Below are 18,009 nucleotides of genomic sequence, written 5' to 3'. Positions count from 1 at the left end.
TAGTTTTTTTCTCTTGCTGAATTTAGTACTCGTCTAGAGTAAAGCAAATTTTGAGCTACAGCTTAGATTAAACATTTTGAGAGTATGCATTAGCTGAAGACTGGCATTGATAAAGCACTAACAAGCTCTAATTTTAAAAAGAGTATGGACTTGAATGAATGCTAAGAATAATATGCATTTCCTTTCATTTTTCAAGATTGTGGAGAACTTTTCCTTTTTTTGGGGGGAGTGGGGTGGAGGAGGAAATGAATTATACTCTGAAACTGGGAAATGAGAGCAATTAATCTCTGCAGTTGTGTGTAGGCAGGAGGGACTATTTGTTGCATGACAGCCTGATCTCAGCACTGGAAACAAAGTAGGTTGTTTGTGTCTTTTTATGTCCTCGTCCTAGTTTGCTTTAGGACAAGAGCATTTACCTCATGACGCTTATTTTTGAACTTTATACTGGAGGCAGTGTTCACATTCCATTCAGTCTTTTACAGCACCAAGAAGGGAGAATTAGTCAGCTGTTCTTTGTTTTTATTTCCCTGACTCTTGAACAGGGTCCAGGCTTGCTCCTGAGGTTTTTCATCTGGATCAGTCTGAATAAAACAGATTTTCTTGCAGCTGAAACCCCTTTATTTGCAGAAGGTTGTGATAATCAAAAGAAGCCAAGCTCCCCCATTTTTTGTTTGGGGGTGGGACAGGGAGTGGAACTGGCTTCCTGCAGTCCTGTTCACATTAAAGCAGGTTCGTAGGACGTTTATTTAAAAACAAAACAAAAAAATGAAGGCTATCATGTTTGCGCCTTAGCAGAGCATGCCAGGATGCTGTTGCTAAGATGATGCATGCTGATTCAGGCATAAATAGTTATTTGAGGAGACCCTACCCTAAGGAGTTGAGTCCCAATCCTTTCTCTCCTGTATAGGAACAAATCAATTATTCTAAGGAGGCAGTGTTGTCTCTCGGTGCTGTTGTGTTGCTTTTTGAAAACGTTTTGTAAGTTAGTCCTTAAGTGGGATAATTGCTTTCAGCATTTGCAAGTTAAATGAAGAAAGCTCTAATTAGATTTTATAAAGTGGCTTAGCATGTTGAGAAGGCTTTTCATAAAGTATACTGTGTATTCACTTGGCGTTGCACAATTGAATTTCGTGTAGCACTGACGAAACCAAAAAATCCTGTTTGGCCTTGGTCGCTCCTGGGCGCTTAAAGGATTGAAAGCCTGTCTTTAGGTACTCCTAGCTGTACATAATCTCTCCCTTTCCCTATCATCCCACCCTCATCAGGGCATTTATCTGTATTTTAGAAACTGGAAGGCTTGCATCAAGACCAACCTGTTTGAGGAAGGATATTAGAGTAGGGCATAGAAGCTCGGTATTTTGTAGCGCTTTCAAACACGGCCATGGCACACACTGTTTAATCTGTTGTAGCTGTTGTTATGCTGTGCTAATTGTACGGTGGTGCTGGGTGGCAGAGAGCCATTCTGTTCAGGCTAGTCTTAGCTCCATGTGGGCACTTACTGAGTTCCACAGAAACCAAATGGTGCCTATGCTTAGTAATCTTTGGTATTGTTTGGTATCCTGTAGGTTAGAAATGTGATATGCTAATGCTTTACTATTGCCATCGCAGCCTTGGCATAAACGGAGGGACTGGCCAAAGCAGCGTAACACATTGCTTACCATCTGAATAAGAACTTAGCTTAGTCACAAGCTTCTTTCACGTGTGTTTTCTGAAGTGTGTGAGCCAGAAGCTTCCTGATGAGAATTGGAAAGAGTCCCCAAAGCTGGCGTTTGTTCAGATCGTTTGGGCACTGTTGCTGGACGTGACTTACTAGAGTCTGTTTTCACTAAGATGCACTCTGTTTGGGAAGTAATACCTCTACTAAATCAGTAAATCAGTTCTTGACGCTTCACCTGCAAAAACGTAGATCCCACGTGCGAACAACTTTGAAGACAGTTTGGTGAAACTAGATCTAAAGAACAAGCATTTAACAAGAAGTCTTGCATTGATTTGTTATGAGTTCAGGTAACTACAGAAGTAGATAAAAGGAAACTGGTCAAAACTGTTATTTGCCTTCTGCTCTGCTTGAGAAGGCTTGGGCTTGTTTAACCTTTTGTGGTTATCAGTGTGCGGGTGGAACTGTCTTTATTAGCTGCAAATACGTTTGGGAATGGCAGGTAGTAGTTTTAGAGGAGTAGCAAGTACAATAGATACTTTTTGTGTGTCTGCAGTTTATCTTTGGTGATAAGGCCCAAAATCGAATAAGGGTATAGAGATCTCTAGTAAGATCCACTCACCTCGGGATGTTAACTCATGGGTCATCAACCAACCTACATCCTGGCAGGAGGGGACAAAAGGGTTGTTCTCCTGCTCTCTAACCATACTTGGATCTCTTCAACTGTAGGTTCAAGAGAGTCATGTCTATCACGGTTAATTTTTCTCACTTGTTGTTTATAAGGGGTCAAGTTCTCGGAACGCTTCTGGAATCAACAGATTCTTTCCCGTTTGAATTTGGTGGGTCACTTTCTCTGGGACAAGTTGTGGCAGTGTGTTCTTTGTCTGAACAACAGGCTTGCTATTGTAACCGCATGATGTACATGTCTTTGAATGAACATTTGCAACCGCCCACGGGCTCTTGATTCACTTAACCACATGTGCCTTGAAGTGTTTTATTCATTTTCAGTGTCTGCCCATATCTGTCTTTTTAAATGGACTTTGTGTCCCCTTTTGAAGTATATACATATTACAAGGACTTCCATGGTCAAATTGAGTAGTTTTCAAGTGAAGACAGATTTGGGCCTCTTCCCTTTTCTGCCTCAAGTGTCAAACCAATGTGTACCACTGTTTAATGGAGTTATTTACTCATATTGGTAAACATGTAGTCTAAATTGGAAGCTTTTGGCAGGTTCCATGTGATCTTCTAAGTGATATGCAGGAATAACTCCAGTTTTCTTTGAGAAAAGATTACGAATTGGATGAAGTTTTCTTTATTACAAGAGATAGTTCATGCTATGGCAGGCTCTGCAAGCTGGTGAAATCAAAGTTCTTAAGTGGACTTGAGGTGATGAAGTGCCTGTGCCTGTATAGATGAAATGGTGAATCTTAAAACCTTTAATAGCTCTTTAAAAAGGCGGATATTACTGTGTGAGATGTGACCAATGCATATCTCAAGAATGAAGATATTTTTCCTGAATTCTTTCTTATTTTAACATAGTCTTAGGAGTTGAAATTTGTATGTTGTATACTTAGGCAGTCTAGTACCGCTGCTGTTGGTGCCAATGGCTTGAAACTGGTTCTAAGTGTCTCAGACTTATGTCTGTACTTAAACAAATTTCAGTTGAAGGTGCAGCTTTTCTTCAAGGCAAGGCAGGTCTGGGGATGGATAAATTTGAGATTTATTCCTGAAAGTGCCAAAGATGTTATCTGAGCAAATTTAGTAGGATTTACTTTAGCCCATTGAGTGTATAGAGGTGAGGGAGTGGGGGAAGATACTTAAATCAGCAGGTTCATTCAATTAAAAAACTGCAATTTTTCCCCTGACAAAGAGGGGAGAGTCAAGAGGCACAGGTGGGTCTTAATGCTTCATCTACAAGGCAGCTGTCCCAAGGCAACTATGTGCTCTTTGGCAGGGGAACAGTGGCATATCCTTAAGTGTCGCAGCTGCATAACTAGAGATGGATGTTCTCTACTGGGCTTACTTTCTTGTGAATCAGGAGCAACCTTTGTGAATACTCAAATTGGTACTTTGTGTTTGGAACAGCGTCCTTTGGAAGATACTGATTTGTATTTTCTAGGAACAAGATAAAGTATGTTGCTGCCTTTTCTGTCAACTTCTTGTGACCAAAGGCAATGAATGAACTTCTGCTGCATTTCAGGATTTTATGCTAGTGTTTTGTGCTATGAGTATTTTTTCAGAAAAGAAAATTATCTTAATTACCATGAAGTAACTAATCCTCAAAGCTGTACTGATTGTTGACATAATGCTTCATATTTACAAAATATGAACAATTAAGTTTACCTTTTCAGATTGTTGTTTGAATTGCTGTAAACAGTTTCTTGCAACTGTTCTTTAATCAAGAAATTGAATTCTATAACATGAGTAGTAAAGTTTTGACTACACAAATGTGAAGCTTCCTTTCATATTTCATCCAACTTAGTGAAATATATTTCATCAGTATACTTTAAGTTTCAGTAATAATTTCAGCATAATTTTTTACATTAAATGGTAAAATTATGAAGATTCATTTTCTGTAAAGGCAGTATTTGGTAGCACTTGGAGCAAATATTGTGGTGATTATTTGGTGTGGCATGGCTACTTTTCTTTAAGTCTTCTAATAAATGGTGATTTATTTTACATCTTTGCTTAATGGCATAATCTTTATTTTTCAACAGATTTTAATAGATTTTTTTTCTTTCATACTTCAGTCTTCTGTACATTTTACCTCTTTTTCCACTTGAAGTCTTTTCAGTTTTCATGTGGGTTTCCAGACTCTCAAAAGTTAGCTAGCCAGCCTTGTTCTGGCATCCTCATTTACAAAGTGCCAAAATTATGCAAACAAAGGCCAAAAAAACTACAGAGTTTATCTATAAGCATGATGACAGTTTTTACTTTTTCTTTTGTCTGATCTTTTGCAAACAGGCTTCGCACATCTTGATTTCTAGTATTTTGGAGTACAGAAGTATCACTTATGCTTCAAGATGAGCGTGTGAAGGCTCTCAAAGTTAGATTTGGGAAGCAGAAAGGATACTGCCCAGTAATGCGTAGCATCGTTGTAATGCCACTGAATAAATTACTCTATGATTTAAGTTGAACACTCCTGGATGGATAAGCACATAATAATTTGACAGGGGCCCTCTGTGTTTCTCTTGACGATCATAACTCATGGCAGTTTTGCTTACCGTGGGAAACTTTCTTGTAGTTGGAGACTGGAACGGCCGTATCTATTTGTGAAGGACAGGGAGTGCTTTTATTACCTTCAAATACCCATTACGGGATATGATTGCTTGTGGGAGTGTCTGGTTATGATCTGTTAGAAAACAGCCTATTAATAAAACAGAGGCTCTTGTAATAGAGCACTTCTTAATCTTCTTCCTATGTAGTTATTTATAGGCTGTGACATCTTAATTTGCCTCTCATGTGCATCAACTTCTGTTATTTTAAAAGATCAAGTAGCTTTCACATGCCTCTGAGAATCACTTCTGGAGGAAGCAGTCTGTTTTCTAAGGAATCTTACAAAAAGGCTTCAAGTCATGAGTTTGTTGTAAAAAAAAAAAAATAAAAAATAATAATGTGTTAAGCTTTTTGCTGGTGTCTTTCTAAAGGACAAAGAAATTACGGAATGTCCTGATATATAGATACTTATATATTGATCCTTTATTTGTCTGATTACAATCGGGATTTTCTTGACTCTCAAAGGATTTCCAGTTGCCAATAGTACTTATTTGCCCTTAATGAGTGTGCAGTGTCCTACCTGGAGCAATAGTAAATATATTATTCACTTTATTTTTCTGGTCATTTTCTTTATTAGAGTGGTCCTAGTGCCCGATCTTGTCACAAGATGTGCATTGACATTCAACGAAGGCAGATCTACACGCTGGGACGCTATTTGGATTCCTCCGTGAGGAACAGTAAATCTCTGAAAAGTGACTTCTATCGCTATGACATTGACACAAACACATGGATGTTACTAAGTGAAGACACTGCAGCAGATGGAGGTCCGAAGCTGGTGTTTGATCATCAGGTCAGCTACACCGATACTCTTAGTGCAAGTTCTCAATGTTTGCGAATCAATTTGATCATAGCCTCCTGCAATTTAGAAGTGCTGTACTGGGTAACATAGGAGTGATGAGGAAGGCTGTGATCTGCATTCAGTTAAATTGTAATAGTATTGTTGTCCAATGCCACTGACTACTGGTATTCTAATCAAGTTGAGTCAGAAGAGTCATAAAAACCTTTGTAAACGAATTCATTTTAGTAAGACACATTTTATTAAAGCTCAAAGCAACAGTTCATCTGGTTTTAATCAGTCTCGTTGAGCTGGGTTTGCAGATCTGGTTACTCAGAGGACTTTGGGGAACAACTTGCAAAGCTGTGTATGGTACCTTCAGAAGAATACTGTAAGCAAGCTGCTGAAATGAGGCCAACAGGATCAGGATTCTTTCAAAATTGGTTATCTTTTAAAATTTGTAGAATGTGCTTGCTTTGTAGAGATTGAAACACCTTAGAGGAGTGGCTACTAATCTTTTAAAAAGCCACACCTGTCCGTGCGTTCAAACTGAATATTTTTTTACTTCTGTTGTGTGTTTAATGGCTTTTGTGTACTTGAAAAAGGTATTTTGTTCTTAATTGATTTTTATAAAGCATGGCCAAGAAACAGCACATCAGTACTCATTCTTAAAGCAGCCCAAGAACTGCTTTTTATTGGTACTAGCTGTTTTGTAACTAAAGCTGTTGTTTGCCAGCATAATATGTGTTTCTGCTGACACCAAAATTTAAAGATACGTGTTGTCTGCAGAACAAAAGCCAATCAGTCTTTCTGTTCTATTAATAACGAATACCAGTCTCCCAGGTGTTGGGGAAAAGGCAAAAGTAAATTGTCAGCTGGCAAGGCTACTCTGGGTACCTTGTTTGCCTGCTTCTGAAATGGTTTCTTTTTTTTTTCCCTGCTGTCTCTTAGGAAAGAATGTCCTCCCTGAATTCTTTATCAATCTGCAGCTGCTCTTCTTCTCTCCCTCAGTACCTACTGTGATAGCGGTTTTTGTTTAACCTTCACGAAAATATGCTGCACTAGAACTGTTTTGTGTAGGCTTTGCTGAGTAGCATCTCTATCTTACTGTAATCTTGTCTGTTTTGGTGGTTGGGTTTTTTTTCCCCTCTGGTGTTTTGTAACCCTCTGCGTTTTACTGTGTCTGAAAACATCACCTGGAGTCAGGGAGTTTTGTCTGGTTTGTAATGCGGTGCAGCTCTTGTGTGCCATAAACTGAATTCAGGTTTTGGGGATAAACATATTTCTGCTGCAGTCTCATAAAAAATCCTTGGCTAAGTTATGTCCCTGCTTTATGTTGAAGTAATGGGCTAACAGTAAATGCATGCTTGGGATGGAATCTGAGTGACAAATCACAGGCTGATTTTTGGATTGATTAAGTGGTGGTCAGTAAATTAGCTGTGATCTTGAATTTTTCCCTTACATAGCCATTGTCAAAGGTGATATTCTGTTAACTTTCTGGCAGAATTGGCTACGAATTCTGGTGAAAGACTCTAAATGTTTTTTTTCCTGAAATGAGCAGCTAGAGGCAAGTTTTTTAGGTGATGAAGGGGTACCTTTAGTCTTTTCTTTTTGCTTATTAAATAATAAGTTGAAATTAGACTCACATTTTTAATTAATATTCTGAGATTAATACCTGTCAACCGTGAAGACGTGTTCTTTTCTGTTTACTAGAGGTTCAGGAGATGGGCAGAGTACTGTCTAATTTACTAGCTGTTATTTGCAGAGGAGGGATGTTTAATCTTTAATCTTAGAGTGTTCAAGTCTTAATGCGCTGGATTAAAACTACTTCTCTCATACTTAGATGTGCATGGATTCCGAAAAACACATGATATATACTTTTGGAGGCAGAATTCTGACCTGCAATGGCAGTGTTGATGACAGCAGAGCCAGTGAACCGCAGTTCAGTGGATTGTTTGCTTTTGACTGCCAGTGTCAGACATGGAAACTTTTGAGAGAGGATTCCTGTAATGCTGGACCTGAGGATATCCAGTCCCGAATAGGACACTGTATGTTGTTCCATTCTGTAAGTATCCACACCATACTTTGATTTATGATGCCTGACTTTAAGGAAAACATATGGTTTTGATTTTTCTTGCAAGTTTGAAGCTCTTTAATCTCCCGAGTGGTATGTTGTCTCACTTGATTTTATATTCACTGACATTCTGATGCTTCTTTGGTAAGTGCAGGTGGTATTAATTCAAGTCTTGGAGCTTTCATGACTTCAACTGAATAAAATTTCAAGTAAAAAGCAAGGTGAATTTTAAATAGTTGATTTTATTTGAATAATGGCAAATAGACCCAAAGGCTACGGTTCAATTTGATCTAAAGAGCTTTTCTTTTAAAGTTGGTAGAGCAACTTTAGAAATTTCTGGTCTAGCAGATACCCTGTGTAGTTACTGGAATGGTAAACTTGACTAGTGCAGGGGCTTACCGGGTGTGTATTGAGATGCACAGGCCTCATTCCTTTGTGCTGAGCACTCAGCTGCTGCTTGTTGTCTTGAGCAGCTGTTAACAGCTGGGCACAGATGGGTGTTATGGGCAGTGCATCCAGAGCCTGATGGAAAAGGGTGGGGGGCAGGGTGTGTATAGCATTTTATTTAGTATTGGGTATTAAAAACCACCTTCCATTGCCTTTCCAGTTGTGCTCATCAACCCCATGTTTGCTTAAGTGCAGAACACTGGAACTGTGGGGTGAGAGTGGTAAAGGGAGGATGGTTAGTGTCATATATCTTCTGGACTAGCTTTCCACATAGGTGTTTTCAGTGGAATAACGTAGTACGGAGGGGATTGGTATCAAGCAGGAATGCTTGTGTGGGTAGGTGTAGTGCAGTGGCAGTTCTGCACTGAATTTACATTGCAGCTTCTTGGTGGTCGTAAGTGGAGTTTGTAGAGTTTTGCTGACATTAATGCTCTTCCCACTCCCAAGTCAGAGTTTAAAATTAATATTGTGGCATTTGAGTGTGTACTGATACGACCGATTCAAAACTGGCCAGTTTTGAACAATTTACTGAGTTTATTTCTCTTTCCCTTTCAAATGAAAGATCAGAATTTTTATAGTGAATACTGTGCTTTCAGAGCTTTCGATTTTATTCTTGTTTTGAATGGCTCTCTAAAATCTGGTGAAAAACATTGCCACACAAAATTCTGCACAGCTACCTGAGGATTTTTCAAGTATGTGTCTGTGGTAAACATAAGAATACAGTTTTCTGTAAGCACAGGTCATGGAAGTTTAGGTCCTTTGCTGTTTTCTCAACCATTTGAAAGAAAAATAATGCCTCTTACAGACTTTCCACTTGGCAAACTTGAAAGAAGTAATAAACCTGTTATTCTTGGCTTTCTCCTTGCCATTTGCCTGTTCCGAGTTTAGTAATGTGCTGGTACCTGGATGGTTTCTCTTACAGTCTGTCTTTTGTTCCTGTTTTGTTTTTTGGGTTGTTTTTTTTTTTTTTTGGGGGGGGGGGGGGGGTCGTGTTGGTGTGTTTGGTTTTTTTAACAGTGAAGTTACGATCTAATAGGTTTTAGGCATGGAGGCTGTTAATTCTTTATATTGAACTTAAAATGAATTGCTGTTTTAATGTTCTGAAGTTATAGCTTGATCAGATAGGGCTACAATAGTTAACTGTAAAATCTGCCTAGTCACTCTGGAGCTGAAACTCTATTGGATCCAGGTTTGTCATTTCATATAGACCGTGAAAAAGAAGTCTTTAAAATTGCATTTTTAAAGAGGCTTTTTGGGGTGTAGAAGCTGTGAGTCCTTAATGGTTTAGCTTTTGAAACTGAGAAGTCATAAATTCAAGAATCCAATCAAGAATTCTTAAGTTTTTATTGAGTTTGAGAATAATACCCTGTTCTGCATAACTGTTCCCTGTGAATCTCTGTGGAGATGACAGTAAAAGATACTTACCAAATTATAACTGGCAGACCTGGTTGTTAAGGCATGATTTTAAATTTACAAGAAACATATCTGTTACTCTCTGATTCATTAATGTTTCTGTTAATGGTCACAGTTGGCCAACATGCTTTCTTGAGCTTTGTGAAGACAAACTTTTTTTTTCCATTCTAGAAAAATCGCTGCTTATATGTGTTTGGTGGCCAGAGATCGAAGACTTATTTGAATGACTTCTTCAGTTATGATGTAGACAGCGATCATGTGGATATCATATCAGATGGCACTAAGAAAGATTCAGGGATGGGTAAGAGTATATATAACTACATATTAATTTCTTTGCCTTGGTACAAATGAGAAATACATTGTTAAGTAGGTGAAAGGCCAGCTTCAGTGTCCTGTGGTATCAGGTTAGCATCCTTAACTAGCCCTACGTACCCAAGTAAAAACTCCACAGTATATAGGTTAAACTTATGCCAGCTCTTTTGTCCTTCCTGTCATTTGACACTCACTGTCTTCAGCACAATACAAATAATTGATGTGTGAAACCACGTAGCACCTCCAAAAGAAAAAAATTTCACCAAAATAAGAACTAAAAATATCTCCTATTGAAACTCTAGCAAAGACCAAAAATAAAAAAAGGCTGAAAAAATAGTTTCCTTTAAATCAGGAAAGGAGAAAGCAATTTTTTTTTCCCTCTAGTTTTCACCAAGTGAAAGATGCCATAAAATAGAAGTAATCTGCTTGGTTTGAGATGCAGAAAAGCAGGTAGGGTGCTCAAAGATAAGGAATTAGAGTAGAGGGACAGAGGTTATTTTGCGTGGCAGGAGCTGACTAGAAAGATGAGGCCTGTTGTCCTGTCATTCTTGTACTAAATTATCAGGGAGGGCCAAAAAAAACCAAGAGGAGGGAGCAAGGCTTCAGTCCTGTTTGGTTCATACCACTATATATGTGAGCTATATACAGTAGGCATAGTTCTGTATAGCAGAAACCTTTAAAACCACCCAAAAGGCATTGTAATGTAACCATAAAGAACCGATTTTGTACATTTTCTTTCAATGACATAGAGAAGAACGATCTTTTTTTTCCAAAAAGGATTTCTGCATATATAAGCACATCATTTTCCTGTCGCAAATATCCTGATTTTTAGCATACAGCTCAGAAGTTGAAATTTGTGTTGCATTGTGTACTACAGAAGTTATGAATATTTCTCATATTGGATATATTTAGTCCCCATCTTGTTTTTTCTTTTTCCAGTTACCAAAATCCCAGGAAGCTAATTTATCTTGAATTTAGGCTGCCCTCCTTATTTTCATCAGGCTTAATTTTTAGCAAGTAATTTTGCTGAACTTTTCAAGTAAATTATTGATAGTTATTGTTTGCTCATTAATTTAGTTATGCCAATGAGGGAGAAGAGTACCCAAGCTCTTATTCTCTGGAGTCATTTATTTACTTGAGTGCTTCCAAGAAAGAACCAGCTTGTATTGTTGACAGTCGTCTTTATTAAGGTGCCTGCATGTTGTCTGATGCTGCTCTACACACACCTACGCACCGTTTGTTGTCCTTAGAGCTTTCAAAGACTTGATTTTTTTTTCCATGAAATCGCTAGCATTCTGCCATTTTGCTTTTTTAAAACTACATTTCTTTATAGCCAGAAGCTTTAAAACATGCGGCTTTAAGCTGACACCTGTGTCTACTTCAGATTTAAAGATACCGAGTTTGTCTTATGGCTGGAGAAGACACTGAGCTCTGCTTCTCAGCAAGTACATTAACTGCAAGGTTTGGTTAAGCAAATGAGACTATAGTATTTAGCCCTCCTCCCCATTCCCACAGGTCCCGAAGTGGTAAAGTAGACTTTGACTTTGTAAGAAAATGACTCATTGGAAATAATTCACGAGTAGATTTTCAGTTTACTGTTCTCCTGTGTATAGAAAATAAACAGATTTGAATGTTTCCCTTGCTTTTTAAAGAAAATGTTAGGATTATTTGCATTTTAACAGGAAGAGAACAAAATGCTTGTTACATTCAGGCAGCAAATGTTGACAGCACTATTTTCACCCCAAAAGCAAGTCGTTTATGGGGCTCTTGTTAGGTAGTGATATACCATTTTGATCTGTATGAACAAAGAGACTCCCTGACTGGTCGCTGTGAAGTTTTAAGCTGCTCGGTGTGATGAGTCAAGGTGAGGATGCCTGACCTAAATGTTCCTTTAAAGTCCCATGATTACTTTTAGTTCCTGGCTTGCATGTGGCATTCAGTTCTATTCTTAGTTGAGCTATTTTGATTTTTACCCTTCCTAAAAGGACTTGATTGTGTATTTGTTTAAAATTTGTTAGAGGAGTGAGAAGACTTTAAAAAAAAAAAGAAGTAATAAAATGGATAGTTAAGAATTATCAGTAATATGGAGTTGTTGCAATGCTAGAATGCTAGAAAACTATGGTAATGATGGTTGGTTTTGCTGCTCTCATCTTCTGGATGAGATATTTATGCTGTTCAGTGTTTCTTTGCTCTTAGTTGTGCCTTTGATCCTGGAACCACTTCCTTGTATAGCTGATGTGTGTGAGAATATTGGGTGATAAGTATCACTTAAATTTTCTTAATTTGGAGTAAAGAACAATAATTTCAGCAAGTTTAGATGTGCTTTTTTCATTTCTGGGAAAAGTTCAAATTTGATCAAGGTACAATTTATAAAAAACATGGGTTTGCACACAGCTCTGCCTACTAAAAATGTCTCCTGACTTGCTCTGCTTTGAACATGGGCAAGCCTTGCAGCTCTTCATGTCTGGCAGATGCCATTTGCCAGTGAGCATGGGTTCTTTCTCCAGCTCATTGCATCTAAAAACCTGGTGCTTTCTCTTAGTTGTTAAAGGAGGGCACTGCAGTGAAATTAGGCCATTAGGGATGGTGCATGATAACTGTTAGGAGCAAGAAATTTGTTAGTTCAGCTAGAGAATGGACAAAATGGTACAGAAGAGCAGAGAATGCAACTGTGATAGAGTTGGATGTGAAGAAAGGCAGTAGTGGTACACATTGCAGGAAGTGAGTACAGTTGAATAGAGCCCGTGATTGGAAGAGAGGCAGCAATGTGTATGTTGACGAACAAACCTTTTTAGAGTAGTTGTATGCTTTAATTAATTATAACCCCCCCCCCCCACAAACAACAACACCACCACCGAAAAAACCCAAACCCAACATGCATATGCCAGAGGGTATCTCTGAAGTGTACGCGTGGTCTAGAGGTGCCACCCGTATCAGATGTCTTCAAAAGGCTGGACTGACAGCTTGCCTGACTTGCTTAGCACACAATCCATGACTAATCACAGGCAGTCATTTCAGGTCTGAGGAAGATAATGAGAACACTTGTGGTCAAGGTTCCTGTGATAATCCTTTTTGGCCCTGACTCAGGTGGTGTCAGAGCTGTTGGTCAGAGGGAGAATTTCCTTCTGCAAGAGAATCAAGATCATCTTGGATCCCTTGGCATTGAGTAACTTCCAAAGCTGAATAAGAACAAGCGTTAAATGTTCTTGTGGCTCCTTTTAATGGTGAAGTAGTTCTTATGGGCAAACTGCAAATATTTTTTAGCTACCATTGAAGATCCCATGTCTCTTGCTGGGGCAGGTGCTCATTCCAGATCCAGAGCTGTGCACCTGGCAGACGGGAGATTTCATGGATAAGTACCACGGACAGAGGCAACACAGCCCTGTCCAGGAAATCCTGATTTAAAACAAGACGATGTCAGAAAAACATTAATCAAAATAGATAGCACAGCTTGCTCAACATGGCCAGGATCCAGCTCAGACAAGCAGTCTGAATATCTCATTTTGATCATCTTGTTTGTGACATCTGACATGTTTTGCCCTTGTTCAGTTTAAGGTCTACCTTGCCAGTGGCCAGCACATGTCTTGCCTTGGAAGCACTTTGTTTAGTGAGGGACTTCATGTGCTCTTCATCTTGTGAGGTGCTTCTCTGAACCAGTCTCAAAATACTTTCCTCTGACAGTGAAGGTGAGGAGCAGAGCAGGCAGTCCCCTAATACTCAGGTGCTTTATAGAGATGACGTAACAGCAGAATTCCATTCAGATTTTCTAACTGACTTGTTTTTACCAAAATCTCGTGTTGCTTGGGAGAGAACTGAGTGCTGGACATTGGGTTACTGCTTTTTCAACATGACAGCCAAACTGTTCAAATGGTTGTCTTAGCTGCTCCTTGGCTGACTGCCAAACGCAGTCTCATCATGAAAAATCCAAGAGGATAATCATTATCTTGCTGTGTCAACAGCTGGCCTGCATGCTATCTCTATCACTCATCAAGGTTTGCTCCATTAAAGTTCGTGCGAGGTGCTGCTTCAGTTTTATATGGATTACAAGTTGTGGTATGGAGTAATTTGCTGACCTATTGGTTTTTAAAAATTAATCTATCAGGGAGGTGCCAGGCTCTGGTGAACAACAATATCCATGTGATGTAGCTTCTTCCAGTTTTTTAATCACAAGGTTTCACAAGGAGGGCAGATACTTGCGAGTCACTTGTAGTGGTATTAGGAGTAACGTGTTCTGAGGGTTTCATAACTTAAGTGGCACTAAAAGGCTGTCAATTAACTTGCTGCCCTTAATTATCCTTCACACAAATCCTTCAGAGGTGGTCTGTAGTCTACAAGTTTTATATAATTGTTTTGCCAATGCTGTGTTTCAAAGCATGTTTAAAAACATGCTATAGCATACCCTTGAATGTGAGAGATGAGATTTAATTTCCAAACTTCTTTCTACTACTGTGAGAACCGCATCTGTGAACTCCGATTTACTGCTTTGCAAACTCTGCCTCTGTGTAAAAGCTCTGTTTTCTTGCTTAGATACTGGCAGCAGCCAACAGTGTGCTTGAAATAACTAGCTGGTTGCACATACAAGCCAAAAAATAGTCAGCTTGCTGAAGTGATCACTGTGATCAAATAAATGCCAGCAAGTAGGGACTGAGGTAGTGAGAACATCTCTGTTTCACAATTAGGTGTCACTTTTGTAGAAAAGCTTTTCCAATGTGCTACATTTAAATGGAAATTATGTTGTGCAGGGTTATGGAGCATCTTATCAAAGCTTTCTCAGGAATTTCTACTTGTTTATGTAACTAGCTGCTAACTCAAGGCCTGTGTGGCTGAATATTGTTTTCAAATATTGAGGCCATGAGCTTTTTATTTTTGCTATATAAAAATAAATGAAAATGTTAAGTTCTGGAGAGAGGATTCAGACTTCTTGTTCTCAATTAGTTACTGTCCTTCTACCCTGTACTGGTTAATGAGATTACAGGGGGGAAAAAAAATGCAGCGGCACAAGAAAAGGATTCACCATCTACTAGACTTTTTGGGATTGTATTGTGTTTAGTAATTTCTCTCTGCAGCTTTTCCCCTTCAATCAGAAATGCATTGTCATAGGAGCCAAGTTAATATCGCATAGCGACAGGCCAGTGCTGTGTTCAAAACAACCAGGGCTAAGTCCTCAGTTGCTGCTTTATGTCCTTCGAGTTGTCTGCCCACAGCTGACCTGAGTGATCACCGGGCTTGAGAGGCACTCTGAATGGTGTGAAATCGGTGGAGATTTGCTCCAAAGCTGATTTACATTTATGCAAAGTGGAAGAGCGAGGGATCTTCCATGGAGCCATTCTTAGGACTTTATGCACCCCTTGGATCTAGTACATTACAAATAATAGTTCTTGCAGTGCGCTGGCATTACTGCATCTGATTCTCACCCCTTGTTCATGACTTTTTACTCTGAGTCTTAAAATTTAAAAAATATATCCTAAGCAATCAGTTACTGTCACAGGTTCAATTCTGTCTCCCATGGAGGATTAAATTTCCTTCCCAATGTACGCTAAATTTGTTAGCTAAATATCACAAGAACTTTTCACAAGTTTACAGCCCATGTCCCTCTCTAATATGCTGACCGCAATCATTTGAATTATATCCAGCATTTACTGCGAGTCCACTGCACTTGCAGATTATGAAGCTCTCTTACCCCCTAGTGGAAGTGTTTGTCAGTCGTGAGGATTTTATGTAGCCCTTTTGCTCTGTCAAGGATCAGACTTCCTTGGTAAACATCTTTTTGTCGTTTCTGTTGTGTTTAAAATATCAGAGCATCTCCCTCTTACTGTGTAGTACCTTGCCTTATTTTCTATTTATTTTCAGACACTTGTTTACCAAATTTGTGTCGTCTTGTGGTTTGTGGGGTTTTTTTTTAATCAATTACATTTAACTTCCTAGTTCTGTCTTCCTCTGCAAAAAAAATGAGATGTCAACTTTGTCTAGCCCAAGGCACTACTTAAATATGGCTTCTACACAGTTGCTTAGATAGGTCAAAGTTTATGTAAGTTGTTCCTTATCTTAGGCCCTTACTAAATGTAAGATATATATATATATTTTTGATATATTATTTTTCTAGACATTCTGCATTTCAAACAGTCTGAAGAAAAGATTGATTTACAGCTGAGGGAAGCCTGAAATTACTTGACCTGAATTTGGTTTTGATTGCAGTTGCTGTGGATAAATCCTATTCTTACTATCAAGTAAAAAAACTCAAGAGGCCCTGACCTTTGGCGGCTTTTCCCTCCATTATTTAAATAATTTCAGCTTCAGGAAGTTAAGCATAAACTAGATGCAAAACTCATTTATTTAACACTTCAGGAGGAGGGATGGGACTTCCATAGACAAGTTTTGTATGCTTTCTATATCAATGGTAATATAGCAACCTTATTTCTCATGATTATAATAATTTTCATTTCAATGAGCCTGAGGTATTAATGCTCTGAAGATTTGCATGCTTTTTTTCTAAAAACCTGGCATGGTCTTGAATGTTCAAAGCAGCAGATAGGGTTGCAAAGACATTTTCGATGTACATTAGAATTGCTGATCAACTTTAGATGGCTCTTCTGGCAGACATGTCTCAAATATGCCTTGAATTTAATCCTTTTGGGTCAATGATTTAGTCCTTGACTATGCAAGCAAACACATTACATGATACTTTTCAAAAATTAACAATATTTAGTCTATAATTGTCTTTTTGTTCTCAATTTCCTTATTGGGTGACTTTCACAGTACTCATTAGTCTTATTTAAAAACTTCCTTGTGGTCTGTAGCTAAAACAAGGTATGTAGTTGTTGTTGTGCCAGCATTGTTCCCTGCTTTTGTTCTCTGCTCTGCCACCCATTTGCTTATAAACTGGCTTAATTTTCCTTTGAAACTTTGTGGCAAAATTGGAGGTCAAAATAGGCAGGCTTATGCTGATCAGGGCTCCAAAGGCTTTTCTTTTCTGTAAAACCGTAAGCAAGGATTTTGTCGACAGGACTCTGAGAATGACTTATCTGATCTTTTTTATTTTTTAAGAAATGTTTGGTTTTTTGGCTTTGCTAAGCATTTCAGTAGGAGCTTAAACTGTAGAAGACCAAATGCTGCTCAGAATTTTTTAATTGATGTTTATTACTTTCCTGCCTACCAAATGAGAAGAGTGAAGTAGGAGACCAAAACCTATTACAGAATGGGCTTGCAAAATACCATTTTGTGTGTTCTTAAACAGCAATATTAAATGATTTATTAGTGTAGGGCTTGTTTTCTAGTCCGTGTGTGTGGTTTGCAGTTAATTGCAGGGAAGAATTTGCAAAATACAAGAGTTCTGAGAATTTTTCATGCCAAAAATCTTGATCGAAGGCCAGGAACCTTTACCAGCCTTTGTAAACTGACCCAGAAAGAGAAATGAGACAAACAGGGTCTGTAAACAAAGATCACGTGCTTTTCACAAATACATTTTGGAAGGATGGTTGCCTAGGGAAACAGGAAATGGGGAATTATACAACAAACAAAAAGGATTGCCAAACAAATTTGCTGACCTTTTTTTCGGGGAATTATGATGAAAACTGCTGGAATCCTCAGTATTTCACCATATTTCTAAATCTGAAGGTGGAACAGAAGAATAGCTTGGTAATTATACCACAACTATTTAGAAAATACAAAAAACTTCCTTGACATCTTTGTCCTAAAGGAAGCAATGCAAGGTTGTGAGCTATGTAATCTTGAGTTCATCTTTAATTTTTTTGAGTTTCCCAGCTTTTGCAATTAAGCTTTTTGGAATCAATGCTTCCTTTTACAGATGAGATAACAAAGTCACTCTATTCCTATCTGCAAGGGTCATCTAGCTCTATCTTTAGGTAGCTTAATCCTCATTTCCAAGCTGGTTGTCTCCCAGATAGCTCTGTCCATACCTTTTCCTAGGAAACGGCAGCTCTCGGAATGTTTTTTGTGCTTCCATGAGTCACAAATAGGAAGGGAAGAAGAGAATTTGCATTGGACTTGTCCTTAGCAGGGAAGAAGTCAACCTCTGGATGAAGTTTCTTCCTTTCCTCC

The 18,009-nt window shown here is 38.6% G+C and overlaps 1 protein-coding gene across 6 annotated transcripts in view; it reads left to right on the top strand.

The window, feature by feature from the left end:
- MKLN1 (muskelin 1) overlaps nucleotides 1-18,009 on the top strand; it is a 106,194-nt gene that overhangs the window by 61,419 nt on the left and 26,766 nt on the right. For all 6 annotated transcript variants that reach the window (XM_049814341.1, XM_049814343.1, XM_049814346.1 and 3 more), the window contains 3 exons: nucleotides 5,508-5,720; nucleotides 7,549-7,770; nucleotides 9,811-9,940. In XM_049814341.1, coding sequence (XP_049670298.1) covers nucleotides 5,508-5,720; nucleotides 7,549-7,770; nucleotides 9,811-9,940 — 565 coding nt within the window. The remainder of the gene's footprint in view (nucleotides 1-5,507; nucleotides 5,721-7,548; nucleotides 7,771-9,810; nucleotides 9,941-18,009) is intronic.

This window comes from Accipiter gentilis, chromosome 11, assembly GCF_929443795.1.
Source record: "Accipiter gentilis chromosome 11, bAccGen1.1, whole genome shotgun sequence".
Classification (NCBI taxonomy): Eukaryota; Metazoa; Chordata; class Aves; order Accipitriformes; family Accipitridae; genus Astur; species Astur gentilis.
Note: the sequence above shows the minus strand (reverse complement) of the source record. Positions and strands in the feature narration are given on the sequence as shown.